Below are 19,199 nucleotides of genomic sequence, written 5' to 3' on the forward strand. Positions count from 1 at the left end.
ACCTCTGACATCTGTCCTATATCTATCTCCCCTCAATTTAAAGCTATGTCCCCTCGTGCTGGACATTATCATCCGAAGAAAAAGGCTCTCGATATCTACCCTATCTAATCCTCTGATGCCTCAATTAAGTCCCCTCTTAACCTTCTTCTCTAACGAAAACAGCTTCAAGTCCCTCAGCCTTTCCTCATATGATCTTCCCTCCATACCAGGCAACATTCTTGAAAATCTCCTCTGTACCCTTAGAACATAGAACGATACAGCGCAGTACAGGCCCTTCGGCCCGCGATGTTGCACCGACATGGGAAGTCAAAAACTAAAGGCCATCTAACCTACACTATGCCATAATCATCCATATGCTTATCCAATAAACTTTTAAATGCCCTCAATGTTGGCGAGTTCACTACTGTTGCAGGTAGGGCATTCCAAGGCCTCACCACTCTTTGCATAAAAAACCTACCTCTGACCTCTGTCCTATATCTATTACCCCTCAATTTATGGCTATGTCCCCTCGTGCTAGCCACCTCCATCCGCGGGAGAAGGCTCTCACTGTCCACCTTATCTAATCCTCTGAATATCTTGTATGCCTCAATTAAGTCACCTCTTAACCTTCTTCTCTCTAACGAAAACAGCCTCAAGTCCCTCAGCCTTTCCTCATAAGACCTTCCCTCCATACCAGGCAACATCCTGGTAAATCTCCTCTGCACCCTTTCCAATGCTTCCACATCCTTCCTATAATGCGGTGACCAGAACTGCACGCAATACTCCAAATGTGGCCGCACCAGAGTTTTGTACAGCTGCAACATGACCTCATGGCTCCGAAACTAAATTCCTCTACCAATAAAAGCTAACACACGTACACCTTCTTAACAGCCCTCTCAACCTGGGTGGCAACTTTCAGGGATCTATGTACATGGCCACAGAGATCTCTCTGCTCACACACACTACCAAGAATCTTACCATTAGCCCAGTACTCTGCCTTCCTGTTATTCCTTCCAAATGAATCACCTCACACTTTTCTGCATTAAACTCCATTTGCCACCTGTCAGCCCAGCTCTGCAGCTTATCTATGTCCCTCTGTAACTTGTAACATCCTTCTGCACTGTCCACAACACCACCGACTTTAGTGTCATCTGCAAATTTACTCATCCATCCTTCTACGCCCTCCTCCAGGTCAGTTATAAAAATGAAAAACAGCAGTGGCCCCAAAACAGATCCTTGTGGTACACCACTAGTAACTGAACTCCAGTCTGAACATTTCCCATCAACCACCACCCTTTGTCTTCTTCCAGCTAGCCAATTTCTGATCCAAACTGCAAAGTCACCCTGACTCCCATGCCTCTGTATTTTCTGCAATAGCCTACCGTGGGGAACCTTACCAAATGCTTTACTGAAATCCATATACACCACATCAACTGCTTTACCCTCATCCACCTGTTTGGTCACCTTCTCAAAGAACTCAATAAGGTTTGTGAGGCACGGCCTACCCTTCACAAAACCATGTTGACTATCTCTAATCAAATTATTCCTTTCCAGGTGATTCTATCTCTTTCCAGATCATATCTCTTATAAACCTTTCCAATACTTTGCCCACAACCAAAGTAAGGCTCACTGGTCTATAGTTACCGGGGTTGTCTCTACTCCCCTTCTTGAACAAGGGGACAACATTTGCTATCCTCCAGTCTTCTGGCACTATTCCAGTAGACAAAGATGACTTCAGCAATCTCCTCCTTAGCTTCCCAGAGAATCCTAGGATAAATCCCATCCGGCCCAGGGGACTTATCTATTTTCACTCTTTGCAGAATTGCTAACACGTCCTCCTTATGAACCTCATGCCTTTCTAGTCTAGTAGCCTGTATCTCAGTATTCTCCTCGACAACATTGTCTTTTTCCTGTGTGAATACTGACCAAAAATATTCATTTAGCACCTCTCCTACCTCTTCGGACTCCACGCACAACTTCCCACTACTGTCCTCGACTGGCCCTACTCTTACCCTAGTCATTCTTTTATTCCTGACATATCTATAGAATGCTTTATGGTTATCCTTGATCCTACCTGCCAAAGACTTCTCATGTCCCCTCCTGGCTCTCCTTGGCCCTCTCTTTAGATCCTTCTTAGCTAACTTGTAACTCTCGAGCACCCTAACTGGACCATCACGTCTCATCTTTACATAAGCCTCCTTCTTCCTCTTGACAAGTGTTTCAACTGCTTTAGTAAACCACGGTTCCCTCGCTCGACCACTTCCTCCCTGCCTGACAGGTATATACTTATCAAGGACACGCAGTAACTGTTCCTTGAACATGCTCCACATTTCCATTGTGCCCATCCAATGCAGTTTTCCTCTCCATCCGATGCATCCTAAGTCTTGCCTCATGGCATCATAATTACCTTTCCCCCAGCTATAACTCTTGCCCTGCGGTACATACCTGTCCCTTTCCATCACTCAAGTAAACGTAATCGAATTGTGGTCACTGTCTGTGTGGAGTCTGCACGTCCTCCCCGTGTGTGCGTGGGTTTCCTCCGGGTGCTCCGGTTTCCTCCCACAGTCCAAAGATGTGCGGGTTAGGTGGATTGGCCATGCTAAATTGCCCATAGTGTCCTAAAAAGTAAGGTTAAGGTGGGGGTTGTTGGGTTACGGGTATAGGGTGGATACGTGGGTTTGAGTAGGGTGATCATTGCTCGGCACAACATCGAGGGCCGAAGGGCCTGTTCTGTGCTGTAATGTCTATGTTCTATGCTCACCTACCTCCAAATCTAACACCTGTCCTGGTTCATTACCCAGCACCAAATCCAATACGGCCTCGCCTCTCGTTGGCCTATCTACATACTGCGTCAGGAAACACTCCTGCACACATTGGACAAAAACAGACCCATCTGAAGTCCTCAAACTATAGTCTTTCCAGTCAATATTTGGAAAGTTAAAGTCCCCCATAACAACTACCCTGTTACTTTCACTCCTATCCAGAATCACCTTTACAATCCTTTCCTCTACATCTCTGGAACTTTTCGGAGGCCTATAGAAAACCCCTAACAGGGTGACCTCTCCTTTCCTGTTTATAACCTCAGCCCATACTACCTCAGTAGACGAGTCCTCATCAAACGTCCTTTCTGCCACCGTAATACTGTCCTTAATTAACAATGCCACCCCTCCCCCTCTCTTACCACCTTCCCTGAGCTTACTGAAATATCTAAACCCCGGCACCTGCAACAACCATTCCTGTCCCTGCTCTATCCATGTCTCCGAAATGGCCACAACATCGAAGTCCCAGGTACCAACCCATGCCGCAAGTTCACCCACCTTATTCTGGATGCTCCTGCCGTTGAAATAGACACACTTTAAACCACCTTCCTTCCTGCTGCAACTTTAAACCTTACTCATGACCTCACTCCTCTCAACCTCTTGTGTACTGGAGCTACAATTCAGGTTCCTAATCCCCTGCTGAACTAGTTTAAACCCTCCCGAAGAGCATTAGCAAATTTCCCCTCCCAGGATATTAGTACCCCTCTGGTCCAGGTGTAGACCATCCCGTTTGTAGAGGTCCCACCTATCCCAGAATAAGCCCCAGTTATCCAGGAATCTGAAACCCTCCCTCCTCCACCATCCCTGTAGCCACGTGTTCAACTGCTCTCTCTCCCTATTCCTCGTCTCGCTAGCAAGTGGCACGGTTAACAACCCAGAAATAATAACTCTGTTACTTTTCTTTGTGCTCTGTATTTCACCAAATTCCAGGTATATTCCAGACCCCTAATATTTATACCCCGAGCACAGGGCAACAAATGTTAAACAGCTCAATAACTGCATATTAACAATACAATACAAGGTGAACAACAATAATAGTAGCGAATACTACAAGGCTCTATATGTCTGCAGATAAACAGTGCAAAGTGAATAATAACAACGGCAAATGCCACAAAACTCTACAATTATATATAACCACTGTTAAATGAATAACAACAACAACCGTAAAGGCTACAAGGCTCTATAACTACTTATAAACAGTGCAAGGTGAAGAACAATAACTGCGATAACTACTGGTATATCATGCCAAACCGAAACTTGTTCTGAAACATGATAGCATGAAAGAATTCTCAAGCAATCAATGCAGGAAATGGGTTAGATAGCGCAGAGGAAGCAAAAAAGAAATCGGGTCTGGACCGATTGAATATTGCAGTGGGGCCTGAAGGGTTCTTCTGAATTCATCAACCATGTGCCCATCCAATGCAGTTTTCCTCTCCATCCGATGCATCCTAAGTCTTGCCTCATGGCATCATAATTACCTTTCCCCCAGCTATAACTCTTGCCCTGCGGTACATACCTGTCCCTTTCCATCACTCAAGTAAACGTAATCGAATTGTGGTCACTGTCTGTGTGGAGTCTGCACGTCCTCCCCGTGTGTGCGTGGGTTTCCTCCGGGTGCTCCGGTTTCCTCCCACAGTCCAAAGATGTGCGGGTTAGGTGGATTGGCCATGCTAAATTGCCCATAGTGTCCTAAAAAGTAAGGTTAAGGTGGGGGCTGTTGGGTTACGGGTATAGGGTGGATACGTGGGTTTGAGTAGGGTGATCATTGCTCGGCACAACATCGAGGGCCGAGGGGCCTGTGCTGTACTGTTCTATGTTCTATGGTGTGTCAAATGACCTCCCTCATCCAAGATAATCTTGAACAGAAATTGCTTTGGGCATTACATAATTAGAATGTGAGGGACTAAGACCTCGCCCTGCAGGAATTAGATACAGCTCTTGGGGCTAAAGGGATCAAAGGATATTGGGGGAAGGCAGGATATGGTATTGAACTTGATGATCAGCCATGATAATGAATGGCAGAGCAGGCTCGTAGGGCCAAATGGCCTCCTCCTATTTTCTATGTTTCTATTTCTTTAAATAATATATATGGCAATCTGGTCATTGCTATCTTTTTTTTAAATGTATTTTATTACAAACATGTATCAAAACAGGTTACAGCAAATAAACACCCCAGGAAACATACTTCCCAACAATCAACTATACAGTCTGTATAGATTTTGCCCCTTTTTTCACCCCTCTCCCTACCCCCCTGTGACGAACAGCTCCTCAAACACAGTCACAAACATCCCCACCTTTTCTCAAACCCCCCTGCTGAGCCCCTTAACTCATACGTTATCTTCTCCAACCGCAGGAAGCCGTACAGGTCACCCAACCAAGCCACTACCCCAGATGGCGATGTCAACCTCCACTCCAGCAAAATGCGCCGCCGTGCAATCAGAGAGGCAAAGGCCAAGATATCGGCCTTCCTCCTCTCCATGAGCTCCGGCTTCTCAGAAACCCCAAACATCGCCACCAAAGGGTCCGGGTCCACCTCCTCCTCCACTATCCTGACTAAGACCGCGAACACTCCCGCCCAGAATCTTGCCAATTTTTCGCAATCCAAAACATGTGCACATGATTCACTGGCCCCCACCCACACCTCTCATACTCATCTGCTACCCCCTGAAAGAACCCACTCATTCTCGCCCGAGTCATATGCACCCTGTGCACCACCTTAAACTGCATCAGGATCATCCTTGCACAAGAGGAGATCCCGTTTACCCTTCACAGTGCCACACTCCATACTCCCCAATTGATCTTCATTCCCAACTCCGCTTCCCATTTCTCCTTGATCTTCACCATCCGCTCGCCTCCCTGCTCCCCCAGCATATCCCCAATTCTTCTCTCTGGTCATTGCTATCTTGAAAACATTTTGAAACTGGACAGACCTAAAGTTACTGAATCTGTTTCTCCGTGATCCTGAACAGAAGGAGCTGTCTGGCAGATTCAGGGAAACTCACAGTTATCCCTGAAAAACCACCAACCACCCCCTGTGGGCTGCAGGGGCTAAATTCAAAGAGATCTATACAATAGCCATAATCCATAACTCAGAGAGGCCAACAGGAGTCTGTCCCTCTGCTCAGACAAAGGGCCCCCGCAACCTTCCTTTCAATTAATGATTGCGATATCTAACAACATTGGGGATCCAGAAAAGGGATGCACGTTCTTTACCAAAGATAGTGGGGAAAGATGGGAGTCATGTTAGTGACATGAGCCTCTGCCTTTGGAACCAGCAATATTACCTTGCTGAATTGTGAAGTTTCAGTCTGCGGTTTCCCAACTAACCAGCAGCCTCACAGAAAAGCAGCCCTTACCCAGCTTGAATACCTGGCACCATCGACAGTACTGCTGGAAATTCTGTACCATCCCCTACAAGACTGTTTTGTCTTTGCACGTCTCATCGTGTGAAGTCAAAAACGTGAATTATCCAGCATCATTGTTTAGCTCACTGACCTCAGTGAAGGAATGCCTCAGTGGACTTTGACTCTGGACCTGGCAACCTATGTGAAACATTTATATTCGCTGTGGTCGCTGCACGATGAAACTTTATTTTCTCTATCCCTCTTTTATGGTAAGAATGCAAATTGGGGTGGGGGAAACGCTGGCAACCCTCTTCCTGTTTAAGTGTGCGCAAATAAATTGGTCCTTTGAGTTCATCCTAGCTTGGGTTGGTATGCGGTTTTTCATAAAAACTGGATCACACCAAAGTCGAGGAGTTGGGAAATACAGCACCGCTTTTAAAAAAAAAACCCTTTCTGTTTGTGGATAGGTGTGTGAAGAAAAATTTGTGCTGTTTAAATTAACCTTCTCCTGCCCGTAACAAGAAGCAAACTTCCCAACAGCCATTTAATTGGTGCTGCTGGGATATCATCGTCAGCTGTAGATTAACTACACAACATGCATTGTGCTTTGGGGCTAAGGGGAGAAAACCCTAGCATAAAAACATTTTTACCACGTCAGTAATGGAACTGGTTTGGGCAGGCAGATTTGAAAGTCAGCAGTGATGTTATAAGTGACTCCCAGGACACAACTGTAGAAAAACCTGGTTCAATCAATCACCCAGTTAAGCTATAGTTTAGATTTCCTGACAATTTGTTCCTGAGGCAAGTTTTGTCAGTAGAGCAAGAAAAGTTTTTGGCTTCTCTTGAATTGTGGGTGGAGTCCACAACCATTATTGAAGTTTTTAGCAATTGAAACTGGAAAAACTGCGGTGGAAAAGTCAGATTGTCATTGCACAATAAATACCTCTAAATAGTTTATTTAATTTACAGAGAAACAAAATTACAATTTGACAGATAATCATAAAAATGAAGCTGCTCCTGTTTTCTGAGCAGGATCTCCAGTAACTTGCTGCCATGTTGCAGTTGACCGGTATGTTCACATTTAGTGGTGCATGGCAGATGTAGAGATTTTTGGTTTTCAAATTTTAGTCATGCAATGTTTTTCAATTTCATTTTGAAATGGTGCTTTAAAGACCTGGATCTGCACCTTTAGTGCAGTAGGCTACAGAGCTATGGACCAGGTGCAGGAAGGTGGGATTAGAGAGGGCATCTGGGTATCCTCCGGCTGGCATCGACAAGATGGGCCGAAGGGCCTACTCCGGTGCTGCAACCTTTCTATGGTTTCTGTGTTGAATGCAAATAACCTTATTGAAAGGGGTTTTTAAAAAACTGGATATGGTGGTAAAACTCTGACGAGATATTCTGAATTCCTCAGGTCACGGTCATTTTCATCCTCACCCTCCCCAACTCCATCGCCATCACGGGCAAAAGATGCTGCAGGCGCAAAGACCAAAGTGGGAGCCGGTACCATTGGCGGAGGTGGAGACGCCCCTGCTCCCACAGGAAAAAGGTAAAATAAACAGGTTACCCCAATTTATTCAATACAACATTGTCCATATTACCAGTGACCAGTAGAATTTTCACACACGTTAAAGTTTCATGATGTATCTATTCTCTTTATATTTGTTTTCATTTCTATACTCATGATATAAAGAAATGTACAGCACAGAAATAGGCCCTTTGGCCCTCCAAGCCTGCGCCGACCATACTGCCCATCTAAACTAAAATACCATAGGAATAAAACTAAACTTCAATGATTCTTTAATTCTCACTCCTCAGTTTTGATAACACAGACAGTGGTGGGTCTCCTGTAAACTGAAAATACGTACTTTGCCCTTTTTACCTAGTGAATTATGTGCAAATATGCACTTAATGCACTGAGTGACCGTGGCCTTTATAATGTAAAGCTGCACTGATGTGCTGTGGTGTGACCTCTGACTGGAAAAGCTGTCCTTAAGTCTGCAAGCCATGCCCATAATCATCATCTCTGTATTCGTTTGTTAGTGTTTTGTTTCACGGTAGCGCAGTGGTTAGCACTGCTGCTTCACAGCACCAGGGACCTGGGTTCGATTCCTGGCTTGGGTCACTGTCTGTGCGGAGTCTGCACGTTCTCCCCGGGTCTGCGTGGGTTTTTTCCGGGTGCTGCGGTTTCCTCCCACAAGTCCCGAAAGATGTGTTTGTTAGGTAAATTGGACATTCTGAATTCTCCCTCGGTGTATCTGAACAGACACCGGAATGTGGGGACTAGGGTCTTTCCACAGTAACTTCATTGCAGTGTTAATGTAAGTCTACTTGTGACAATCATTATTATCAAAGTTGTGGCTCTGACCTTCAGGAAGTGTGTGCCGTCTGTGATTTCCTTCTCAACTCAATCAGGGATCGCCCCGTGTCTGCATGGGTTTCACTCCCACAACCCAAAAAGATATGTAGGTTAGGTGAATTGGCCACACTAAATTGCCCCTTAATTGGGAAAAAAAAGAATCGGGTATTCTAAATTTATTTTTTTAAACGCAAGGTCAGGAATGTCACTGAATGGCTGCAGAGCATCCTAAAGAGGAAGGTGAAAAGACAAGAGGTCGTGGTACATGTTGGTACCAATGATAGAGGTAGCATTCAGGTTGAGGTCTTACATCAAGAATTCAGGGAGCTAGGCATTAGATTAAAAGGCAGGATCTCTAAGATTGTAATCTCTGGATTACCCCTGGTGCCACATGATCGCGATTATAGAAATAGGAAACTAAGGCAGACAAATACGTGGCGCAAGAATTGGTGCAGGAGGGAGGGTTTTAGATTGTTGGATCACTGGGACCGTTTCTGGGAAAGGTGGGACTGGTACAAGAGGGACAGTCTACACCTGACAAGCATGTCTTTCGGGACTTGTGGGAGGAAACCCACACAGATGCTGGGAGATAGTGCAGACTCAACACAGACAGTGACCCAAGCTGGGAATCGATCAAGGGTCCCTGGCGCCGTGACGCAACAGTGCTAACCACTGTGCTACCGTGCCGCCCAAATTAGCAAAATGGAGACACATGATGCTATAGTAAAGGAAGCAAGTCAGAGTGAGTTCAGCTATGTTGAATGTCAAGAGAGTAAGACAAGGCTGGATGGTCTTTACTTTCATGCTGGGAGTGTAATAGGTCAGGTTGATGAGTTAAGTATGTGGATTGACACACGGAATTGTGATATTGTTGCTATTACTGGGAGATGGTTAAGGGGAGGGCAGGACTGGCAACCTACCATTCTGGGGTACAGGCTCTTTAGGCGAGACAGAGGAGGGTGTTAAAAGGGAAGTGGTGTTGCACTATTAATTAAAGAATCTGACTGCAATGAAGAGAGTTGGTATCTTGGAACGAGGCTTTATGGATAGAATTTAGGAATATAAAGGGGGCAGCACATTACTGGGAGTGTATGACAGACTCAAAGAGTCAGTGCAAAATAGAGGAGCAGATATGTCGAACATTTGCTGAAGTTTGTAAGAATAATTGGGGTAATTATACTCGGGGATTTGAACTTGCCCAACATAAATTGGGATAGTCATGGGGTTTAGAGGGGATGAATTTATTGAAAGGTGTTCAGGGTAGATTTTTGTGTGAATATATCGAAGGTCCAACACGAGATGGAGCAGTGCTGGATCTGGTTCTGAGGAATGAAGCCGGAGAAAGGTTCAGTGTGGCAGTGGAGGAGCATTTTCGCGATAGCGACCATAACACGGTACGGGTCAAATTTGTTCTGGACACAAATAAAGGTGACCTGCAAAAGACAGTTTTGGATTGGGGAAAGGCAGATTTTACTGAAAATTTTTTTAAAAATAAATTTAGTGTACCCAATTATTTTTTCCAATTAAGGGGCAATTTAGAGTGGCCAATCTACCTATCCTGCACATCTTTTGGGTTGTGGGGATGAAACCCACGCAGACACGGGGAGAACGTGCAAACTCCACAAGGACAGTGACCCAGGGCCGGGATTCGAACCCGGGTCCTCAGCGCCGTAGGCAGCAATGCTAACCACTGCGCCACCGTGCTGCCCAGATTTTACTGAAATAAGGCAGGATCTGGACAAAGTTGACTGCAGCAGGAAAATTTTCAGTGGAGCAGTGGAGGGCATTCCAAAAGGAAATGGGGAGAGTACAAGCCCGACATATTCCCTATAGGGGGAAATATAGAAGCAACACGTTCAGGGGACCCTTGTTGTCTAGATCAATCGAGGACTTTTTTTAAATAAATTTAGATTACCCAATTATTTTTTCCAATTAAGGAGCAATTTAGCATGGCCAATCCACCTACTCTGCACATTTTTGGGTTGTAGGGGCGAAACCCACGCAGACATGGGGAGAATGTGCAAACTCCACACGGACAGTGACCCAGAGCCGGGATCGAACCTGGGACCTCAGCGCCGTGAGGCGGTTGTGCTAACCACTAGGCCACCGTGCTGCCCTAGATCAATCCAGGACTGGGACAGCACGGTGGTACAGTGGTTAGCATTGCTGCCTCTCAGTGCCACAGACCTGGGTCGATTCCGGCCTTGGGTCACTGTCTGTGTGGATTTTGTACATTCTCCCCGTGTCTGTGTGGGTTCCCTCCCACAGTCCAGAGATGTGTGGGTTAGGTGGATTGGCCATGCTAAATTGCCCCATATTGTGCAGGTTAGGATATGGGGATAGAGTGGGGTGGACGTAAGCCGAGTGCTCATTCGAAGGGTCAGTGCAGACTCGATGCGCCAAATGGCCGCCTTCTGCACTGGGATCCTATGACTGAATAAGGAGGAAGAGAAAGGCTTTTAGCAAGTACAAAGGGAGAAATAGGCGGCACGGTAGCACAATGGTTAGCACTGTTGTTTCACAGCACGAGGGACCCGGGTTCGATTCCTGGCTTGGTTCACTGTCTGTGCAGAGTCTCTACGTTCTCCCCGTCTCTGCGTGGGTTTCCTCCGGGTGCTCTGGTTTCCTCCCACAAGTCCCGAAAGACGTGCTTGTTGGGTGAATTGGACATTCTGAATTCTCCCTCAGTGTACCCGAACAGGCGCCGGAATGTGGCGACTAGGGGATTTTCACAGTAACTTCATTGCAGTGTTAATGTTAGTAGGATTTCGCAAGCCCAGGCAGATGGTGGGGGATGAATGTAATGCAACATGAGTCCAAGGTCCCGGTTGAGGCGGTACTCATGTGTGCGGAACCTGGCTATAATTGTCTGCTCGCCGATTCTGCGTTGTAGTGCGTCCTGAAGGCCGCCTTGGAGAACACAGAGTGCCCTTGACTGCTGAAGTGTTCCCCGACTGGAAGGGAACATTCCTGCCTGGCAATTGTCACGCGATGTCCGTTTAAGGCAGAACACCTGCAAAAACCTGGAGGAAGTTCTGAGGAGGTTGTCAGCATGGCGTCTGCATGGTTTCGCCAATGTACCACGCTTCAGGACATCCTTTCCTGCAGCGTATGAGGTAGACAAAGTTGGCCGAGTCGCACGAGTATGTACCACGTACCTGGTGGTTGGTGTTCTCACATGTAATGGTGGTATCCATGTCGATGATCTGGCACGTCTTGCAGAGATTGCCCTGGCAGAGTTGTGTGGTGTCGTGGTCGCTGTTCTCCTGAAGACTGGGTAGTTTACTTCAAACAATGGTCTGTTTGAGGTTGTGCGGTTGTTTGAAGGCAAGTAGTGGGGGTGTGGGGATGACCTTGGGAAGATGTCCGTCTTCATCAATGACATGTTGAAGGCTACAAAGATATCGTAGTTTCTCCGCTCCGGTAAAGTACTCGACAACGAAGGGTACTCTGTATGTTGTGTCCCATGTTTGTCTTCTGAGGAGGTCAGTGCGGTTTTTTGCTGTGGCGCGTTGGAACTGTCGATCGATGAATCAAGCGCCATATCCCGTTTGTACGAGGGCATCTTTCAGCGTCTGTAGATGTCTGTTACACTCCTCCTCGTCTGAGCAGATCCTGTGTATACGGAGGGCTCCGCAATATGCTCCCTTACCTCTCAGCAATCTAGGATGCATCCCATCCGGGCCTGGAGACTTCTCTACCTGGAGTGCTGCCAGCTTTTTCAGCACATTTTCTTTATCTATCATTATATTCCTCAGTTGCTCAACATGCACGCTTTTTACTGGGCCATTCTCATCATCATCTATTTTGGTAAAGATAGAAGCAAGGTACTTGTTTAGCACCTTCCAGTCCACTGGGACCCTTCTTGCCTCCAGTGATTCCTGAAAGATCATCACTAATGCCTCCACAATCTCCTCAGCTATCTATTTTAGAACCCTGGGGTGTAGTCCATCCGGTCCAGGTGACTTATCCACCTTCAGACCTTTCAGTTTCCCCAGAACCTTCTCCTTAGTAATGGTCACTGCACTCAGCTCTGCCCCCTGGTTCTCCTGGAGCTCTGGCATCCCACTGCTGTCTTCCACCGTGAAGACTGATGCAAAGTAACTATTCAGTTCCTCTGCTATTTCTTTGTTTCCTATTATTACTTCCCCAGCCATATATTCTAGTGGTCCAACGTCGATTTTTGCCTCTCTCTTGCCTTTTATATGTTGAAAAAAACTTTTCCCATCTTCCTTTATATTACTAGCTAGCTTGCACTCGTACTTCATCTTCTCCCCCCTTATTGTTTTTTTAGTTGTCCTCTGCTTGCTTTTAAAGGTTTTCAAATGCTCTGGCTTCCCACTAATCCTTGCAACTTTGTATGCTTTTTCTTTAGCCTTTATGCTGGTCCTTGACTTCCCTCGTCAGCCATGGATGCCTTGTCCTCCCCTTAACATGTTTCCTCTTCCTTGGGATGAATTTCTGTTGTGCCTCCTGAATAACCCCCAAAACCCCTGTCATTGCTGTTCCACTGTCTTCCCTGCTCGGCTCCTTTTCCAATCAACTCTGGCCAGCTCCTCCCTCATGTCTTTGTAGTTACCCTTATTTAATTGTAATACCGTTACATCTGATTGCAGCTTCTCCCTCTCAAACGTCAGGGTAAATTCTATCATATTGTGGTCACTGCTCCCTAAGGGTTCCTTGACCGTAAGTTCCCTAATCAAGTCTGCCTCATTACACATCACCAAATCCAGAATTGCCTGTTCCCCATTAGGCTGTCACAAGCTGCTCCAAAAAAAATCTCTTAAACATTCCACAAATTCCATTTCTTGGGATCCACTACCAACCCGATTTTCCCCAGTCCACCTGCATATTGAAGTCCCCCATGATTATTCTAACATTGCCTTTTTTACCTGCCTTTTCTATCTCCTGATTTATTTTCTGCCCCACATCCTGACTACTGCTAGGGGGCCTGTACATTGCTCCCATCAGGGTCTTTTTACCTTTGCGATTCCTCAACTCTACCCACAGAGATTCTATGCCTTCTGATCCTATATCGCTCCTTGCTATCGATTTAACTTCATTCCTTACTAACAATGGTACCCCGCCCCCTTTGCCCATCTGCCTGTCCTTTCGATAGGACACATATCCTTGGATATTTAGATCCCAGCCCTGATCCCCTTGAAGCCACGTCACTATGAGGCCCACAATATCGTACCGGCCAATTTCTATGTGCGCAACAAGTTCATTTACCTTGTTGCGTATACTGCGCGCATTTAGGTACAACACCCTCAATCCTGCATTGACCACCTCCCTTTTCACACTCTCCTCAGTCACTGTACCCTGCACTGTGGCCCTTTTTTGATTTTTGCCAATGGCTTCTCTGTCTTACACTTTCCCCCTTACTGTTCTTTTGTTCCTGGCCCCGTCTTACTTCTCTCTGACTTCCTGCATCGGTTCGCATCCCCCTGCCACACTAGTTTAAACCCCTCCCAACAGCACTAGCAAACACCCCACCTAGGACATCGGTTCCAGTCCTGCCCAGGTGCAGACTGTCCGGTTTCTACTGGTCCCGCCTCCCGCAGAACCGGTTCCAAATGCCCCAGGAATTTGAATCCCTCCCTCTTGCACCATCTCTCGAGCCACACATTCATCCTATCTATCCTGAGATTACTACCTTTGAGATCCTATCTTTTAGTTTAACTCCTAACTCCCTAAATTCAGCTTGTAGGACCTCATCCCGGTTTTCACCTATATTGTTGTTGCCTATGTGCACCATGACAGCTGGCTGTTCACCCCCCCCCCCCCCCCCCCCCCCCCCCACCCCCCCCTGCTCCGAGACATCCTTGACCCTTGCACCAGGGAGGCAACAAACCATCCTGGAGTCTTGATTGCGTCCACAGAACTGCCTGTCTGTTCCCCTTACGATTGAGTGCCCTATCACTATAGCTCTGCCATTCTTCTTCCTACCCTCCTGCGCAGCAGAGCCAGCCACGGTGCCATATACCTGGCTGCTGCTGCCTTCCCTTGGTGTTGGTGAGCCATCTCCCTCAACAGTATCCAAATCGGTACGTCTGTTTTGGAGGGAGATGACCGCAGGAGACACCTGCACTGTCTTGCTCTGTCTTTTGGTCACCCATTTTCTATCTCCCTCAGTAATTTCCACCTGCAGTGTTACCAACTTGCTAAAAGTATCAGGCAAGACTCAGAAATCCCCTCTGCAAGTGCTTACAAATACCTTTTAGCATAGTTTCACTGCTAAGATCACAAAAATGAATTTGAGGTGCTACTTTTACAATGTTAAAGGAGCCATATTTCTTTTTTTTTTTATAAATAAATTCAGAATACCCAATTCTTTTTTTCCAATTAAGGGGCTATTTGGCATGGCCAGTTCACCTACCCAGCACATTAGGGTTGTGGGGGTGAAACCCACGCAGACACGGGGAGAATGTGTAAACAGACAGTGACCCAGGACCAGGATTAAACCTGGGTCCTCAGCGCCGTGGGGCAGCAGTGCTAACCACTGTGCCACCCTGCTGCCCACAAAGGTGCCATATTTCAACGTTTTGTAGTGGTGTGGCAGATAAAGCTATCATATTGGTATGCAAGTTTATTGCACCAGTCAAGTATCTTGTCCTGTAGGATATGGCCCCCAGAGCAGAACAGCCCAGCACAGAGACACTGCTTCAGCTCTTGACTGGCCTGGTTTTTTGAGAAACATAGGAACAGGGATAGGCCATTCAGCCCCTCGAGCCTTTCCCGCAATTCTATGAGATCATGGCTGATCTGTGACCTAACTCCATATACCTGCCTTTGGACCATATCCCTTAATATTTTTGCTTAACTAAAATCTATCTATCTCAGCTTTAAAATGAACTGTTCTAGCTTCAGCTGCTGTTTCTGGGAGAGGGTTTCAAACCTCTACCACCTTTTGCGTGAAGAAGTTCTTCCAAACATCTGGAGATTGGAGATACGGTTGGAAAGAATCTTGGAGGACGCGATGTAAATCAGGAAATAATGATCAGATTAAATAAAACTTGGGAAATAAACAGTTCTTTGATTTTCGAAATGATTAACTCGCTTGTTCCCGTCGTCCGTGTTCTCTAACAAGTACATGGAAACTTCTCTGGTGACTTTCTTTAATTCTTCAGGAAGGTGTCTCCTCTGCATCACATTTGTTGTAGTGAGCTTCTCAACAACACTGATGCCAGGCACCATCCAATAGACTCAATAGAAAAATTAGCCCATGGGATTAAAGCAGCCTGAATACAGAATTGTCTAGGGAATACAAAGCAGGGAGTAAATATCAATAAACTAAAAGGATAAGGATCTTTGATTCAAACGGATGTCTTCCAGTTAATTTCTTTCTCGCTTACCTTTAATGCGACAGGAGAGCCTACTTGGTCCTCATGATCTCACTCCAATCAGATTCACAGATGGAGAGGGCACTCAGCACTGACTACCCCTGGGAGATGCTACTCCAGAATGCTGACAACCTCATGGGCTTGTGGTGTGTTTTTCATGTGCTGTCACAGGTCAGGTGCAGCAGCTCAATCTCCTCATTTGGAGTCAGCTGTAAGTTCATAACTGACTCTGGGGTCTCAAACTCAAAGGGATTTTTAACCCACCTCTTCTCTTTCAAAATCTGAAACTTGTCCTCTGGAATGTGGTGGCAAAACCTGTTGTCAGCGCAGCTGGATGCGACTGGATAAGGTTTTCCAGTCTATTAGTTCCCTTATTAACACTGTTATTTCAATGTGTCATAGCAGAGTGGGGAGCATGTTTTGGTTTTGTACTCGCAAGTACCGAACCTCTTTGTAGGCTGTTCACCGGAGGCCCTGGAGCTCTGTACACTAACAGCTAATTCTAACACTGCTCTGTACTGTTATGGACTCTCCTGTGCAGCTCTCACCGGAGGCCCTGGAGCTCTGTACACTAACAGCTAATTCTAACACTGCTCTGTACTGTTATGGACTCTCCTGTGCAGCTCTCAGCGGAGGCCCTGGAGCTCTGTACACTAACAGCTAATTCTAACGCTGCTCTGTACTGTTATGGACTCTCCTGTGCAGCTCTCACCGGAGGCCCTGGAGCTCTGTACACTAACAGCTAATTCTAACACTGCTCTGTACTGTTATGGACTCTCCTGTGCAGCTCTCACCGGAGGCCCTGGAGCTCTGTACACTAACAGCTAATTCTAACACTGCTCTGTACTGTTATGGACTCTCCTGTGCAGCTCTCACCGGAGGCCCTGGAGCTCTGTACACTAACAGCTAATTCTAACACTGCTCTACACTGTTATGGACTCTCCTGTGCAGCTCTCTCCAGATTCCAATGTGAGATCCTAGCCAGTAAATACTCTGCCTATTTATGCCTCTGGCTGTCACTTGTAACAAAACAATCCAGCTTCACAGCTAGAAAATGGAAGAAGCTCACCTCTCTGATTTTGCATCAAAAGCACATATACACAAGGCGCTTGACGTCGTCATTGTTGCCTTTTATGTTTGAAAGACTGCACAGCTGATGATGCAGCCTTTCTCATTTTAAATGCTGGTAGCAGCCGCTGTTCTCCGTTTCAATGCCAGTAACGGCGATGGTTGCTCCTTTCGGAATCGGGAACACCGTGACCGATCGCTCCGTGACCCTTCTGACAACCAGGACCTACCTGCAGGTCACGACCTACACTTTGAGAAAGCCTGGTCTGGGATACTGTGTGCTTTATTAATTGCTCTCTCCACCTGTCTTGCCACTTTCAATGGCTTCTGCACCTATACACCCGGGTCTCTCTGCTCCTGCACCCCTTTTAGAATTGTATCCCTTATTTTATATTGCCTTCTGTGTTCGTTCTTCCAAAATGGATCACTTCACATTTCTCAGCATTGAACTTCATCACTACCTGTCCACCCATTCCACCAGCATCTTGGAGCAACAGGACTACAGTGAATCAGAATGACTTAATGCAGCAAACATTATATGATGATGTAATTCTGTTGGATATTCAGGTTTCACAACCGGAAACTGCTACCTCACTTATAATGTCAATAGGCTACCTCATCCCATTAGAGACGTAATGATTTTTTTTGTTATAAATTTAGATTTATATTTATTTATAATTATTTTTTCCAATTAAGGGGCAATTTAGGGTGGCCAATCCACCTATCCTGCACATCTTTTGGGTTGTGGGGGCGAAACCGAAGCAAACATGGGGAGAATGTGCAAACTCCACACGGACAGTGACCCAGGGCCGGGATTCGAACCCGGGTCCTCAGCGCCGCAGGCAACAATGCTAACCACTGTGCCACCGTGCTGCCCCAGAGACGTAATGATAATTTACATGGATAACATAGTTTTAAAGATAGCAATCAATAAACATAATTAATGCGTGGGAGTAATTAATGCATAGGATTCACATTTTAACTACTTTCTTTTGATGCGTGTACTCGAGCCTTGATGAGTTAATTGAGCTGTCCTGTCACACAATCTCCTAGAACTGCAGGTGCTGCATTTAAAACCATCAGAAATGTTGTTTATTGAGATATATGCACAAGAAAGTTGCTATGAAATGATAGGAGCTTTGACAAAGAGTCATCGGACTCGAAATGTTAGCTCTTTTCTCTCCCTACAGATTCTGCCAGACTTGCTGAGATTTTCCAGCATTTTCTCTTTTGTGCTATGAAATGATGCCAGGCCATGTTGCGTTGAATTTCTCACTGCAAGGAAGCTTTCTATCAGTCATTTCAGTGAGCTCAGTTCTTGGACATTGCAACTCAGCACATGAAGCTGGGAAACACTGATATCCCAAACAGGCGCCAGAATGTGGCGACTAGGGGCTTTTCACAGTAACTTCATTGAGGTGTTAATGCAAGCCTACTTGTGACAATAATAAAGATTATTATTATATCTAGCTCGGTTAGAGTTACGATTATCAGCCAGAAATTGGCTTAAAGAACAAAGAATAAAGAAAAGCACAGCACAGGAACAGGGCCTTCGGCCCTCCAAGCCTGTGCTGACCATGCTGCCCGACTAAACTACAATCTTCCACACTTGCTGGGTCCGTATCCCTCTATTCCCATCCTATTCATGTTATTGGTTCATTTACAAATGAGTAATCATTCAGCTATTGGCCTGTAATTGGATATTATTCATACGCTCTAATCAAGATCTCATAATTTATTTTCTTTTTCTCCAAACAGTGAAAAAACGGTGAAGAAACTGCCATCACCACAGCCAGCTGGACACACCACGGGGGCAAAGGTTCCAAAGACCCCTGTGGAGGGCCCGAAACCACCTGAAAACAGAGAGGGACGAAAGAAGGAACGACAGCCCCGGACCCCACCTAGGAGGTTTGAAGACGTTTTAGATACAATATCACTTTTGGATAAGCTAATTTATAATTTAATGTTACAAATTAAAACAAGGGGTCATGTGCTGTGAGCATGGGAGCACCTGTATTTTCACGAGTTCTGGCTCCACTTGTCCTTTAATCCTTTTTTTAAAAATTCTGTTGAACAGTTCATAATTACTTGATTTGGTGGTGTATTTCTTGTACTATGTCCCTGGAAAATCGTGGCTGGATTTTGGCGATTTGTGAGTTGGCTGCTGTGCTCTCGGAACCTCAATTAGAGGGCTGGGTGTTTGAAGTTTAACAGAGCACGTTGGATCCGGTCCTCAAGCCCAGGGTGAGTTGGAGAGCCTGACCACTGGCCTCACATTGCCTGGTCC

The 19,199-nt window shown here is 46.0% G+C and overlaps 1 protein-coding gene across 1 annotated transcript in view; it reads left to right on the forward strand.

The window, feature by feature from the left end:
- The window catches only part of zc3h18 (zinc finger CCCH-type containing 18), a 233,947-nt gene that overhangs the window by 190,531 nt on the left and 24,217 nt on the right, over positions 1-19,199 (forward strand). The window contains 2 exon segments of the mRNA XM_038806172.1: positions 7,557-7,691; positions 18,671-18,820. Of these exon segments, the coding sequence (XP_038662100.1) occupies positions 7,557-7,691; positions 18,671-18,820 (285 nt within the window).

Source organism: Scyliorhinus canicula, chromosome 9, assembly GCF_902713615.1.
Source record: "Scyliorhinus canicula chromosome 9, sScyCan1.1, whole genome shotgun sequence".
Classification (NCBI taxonomy): Eukaryota; Metazoa; Chordata; class Chondrichthyes; order Carcharhiniformes; family Scyliorhinidae; genus Scyliorhinus; species Scyliorhinus canicula.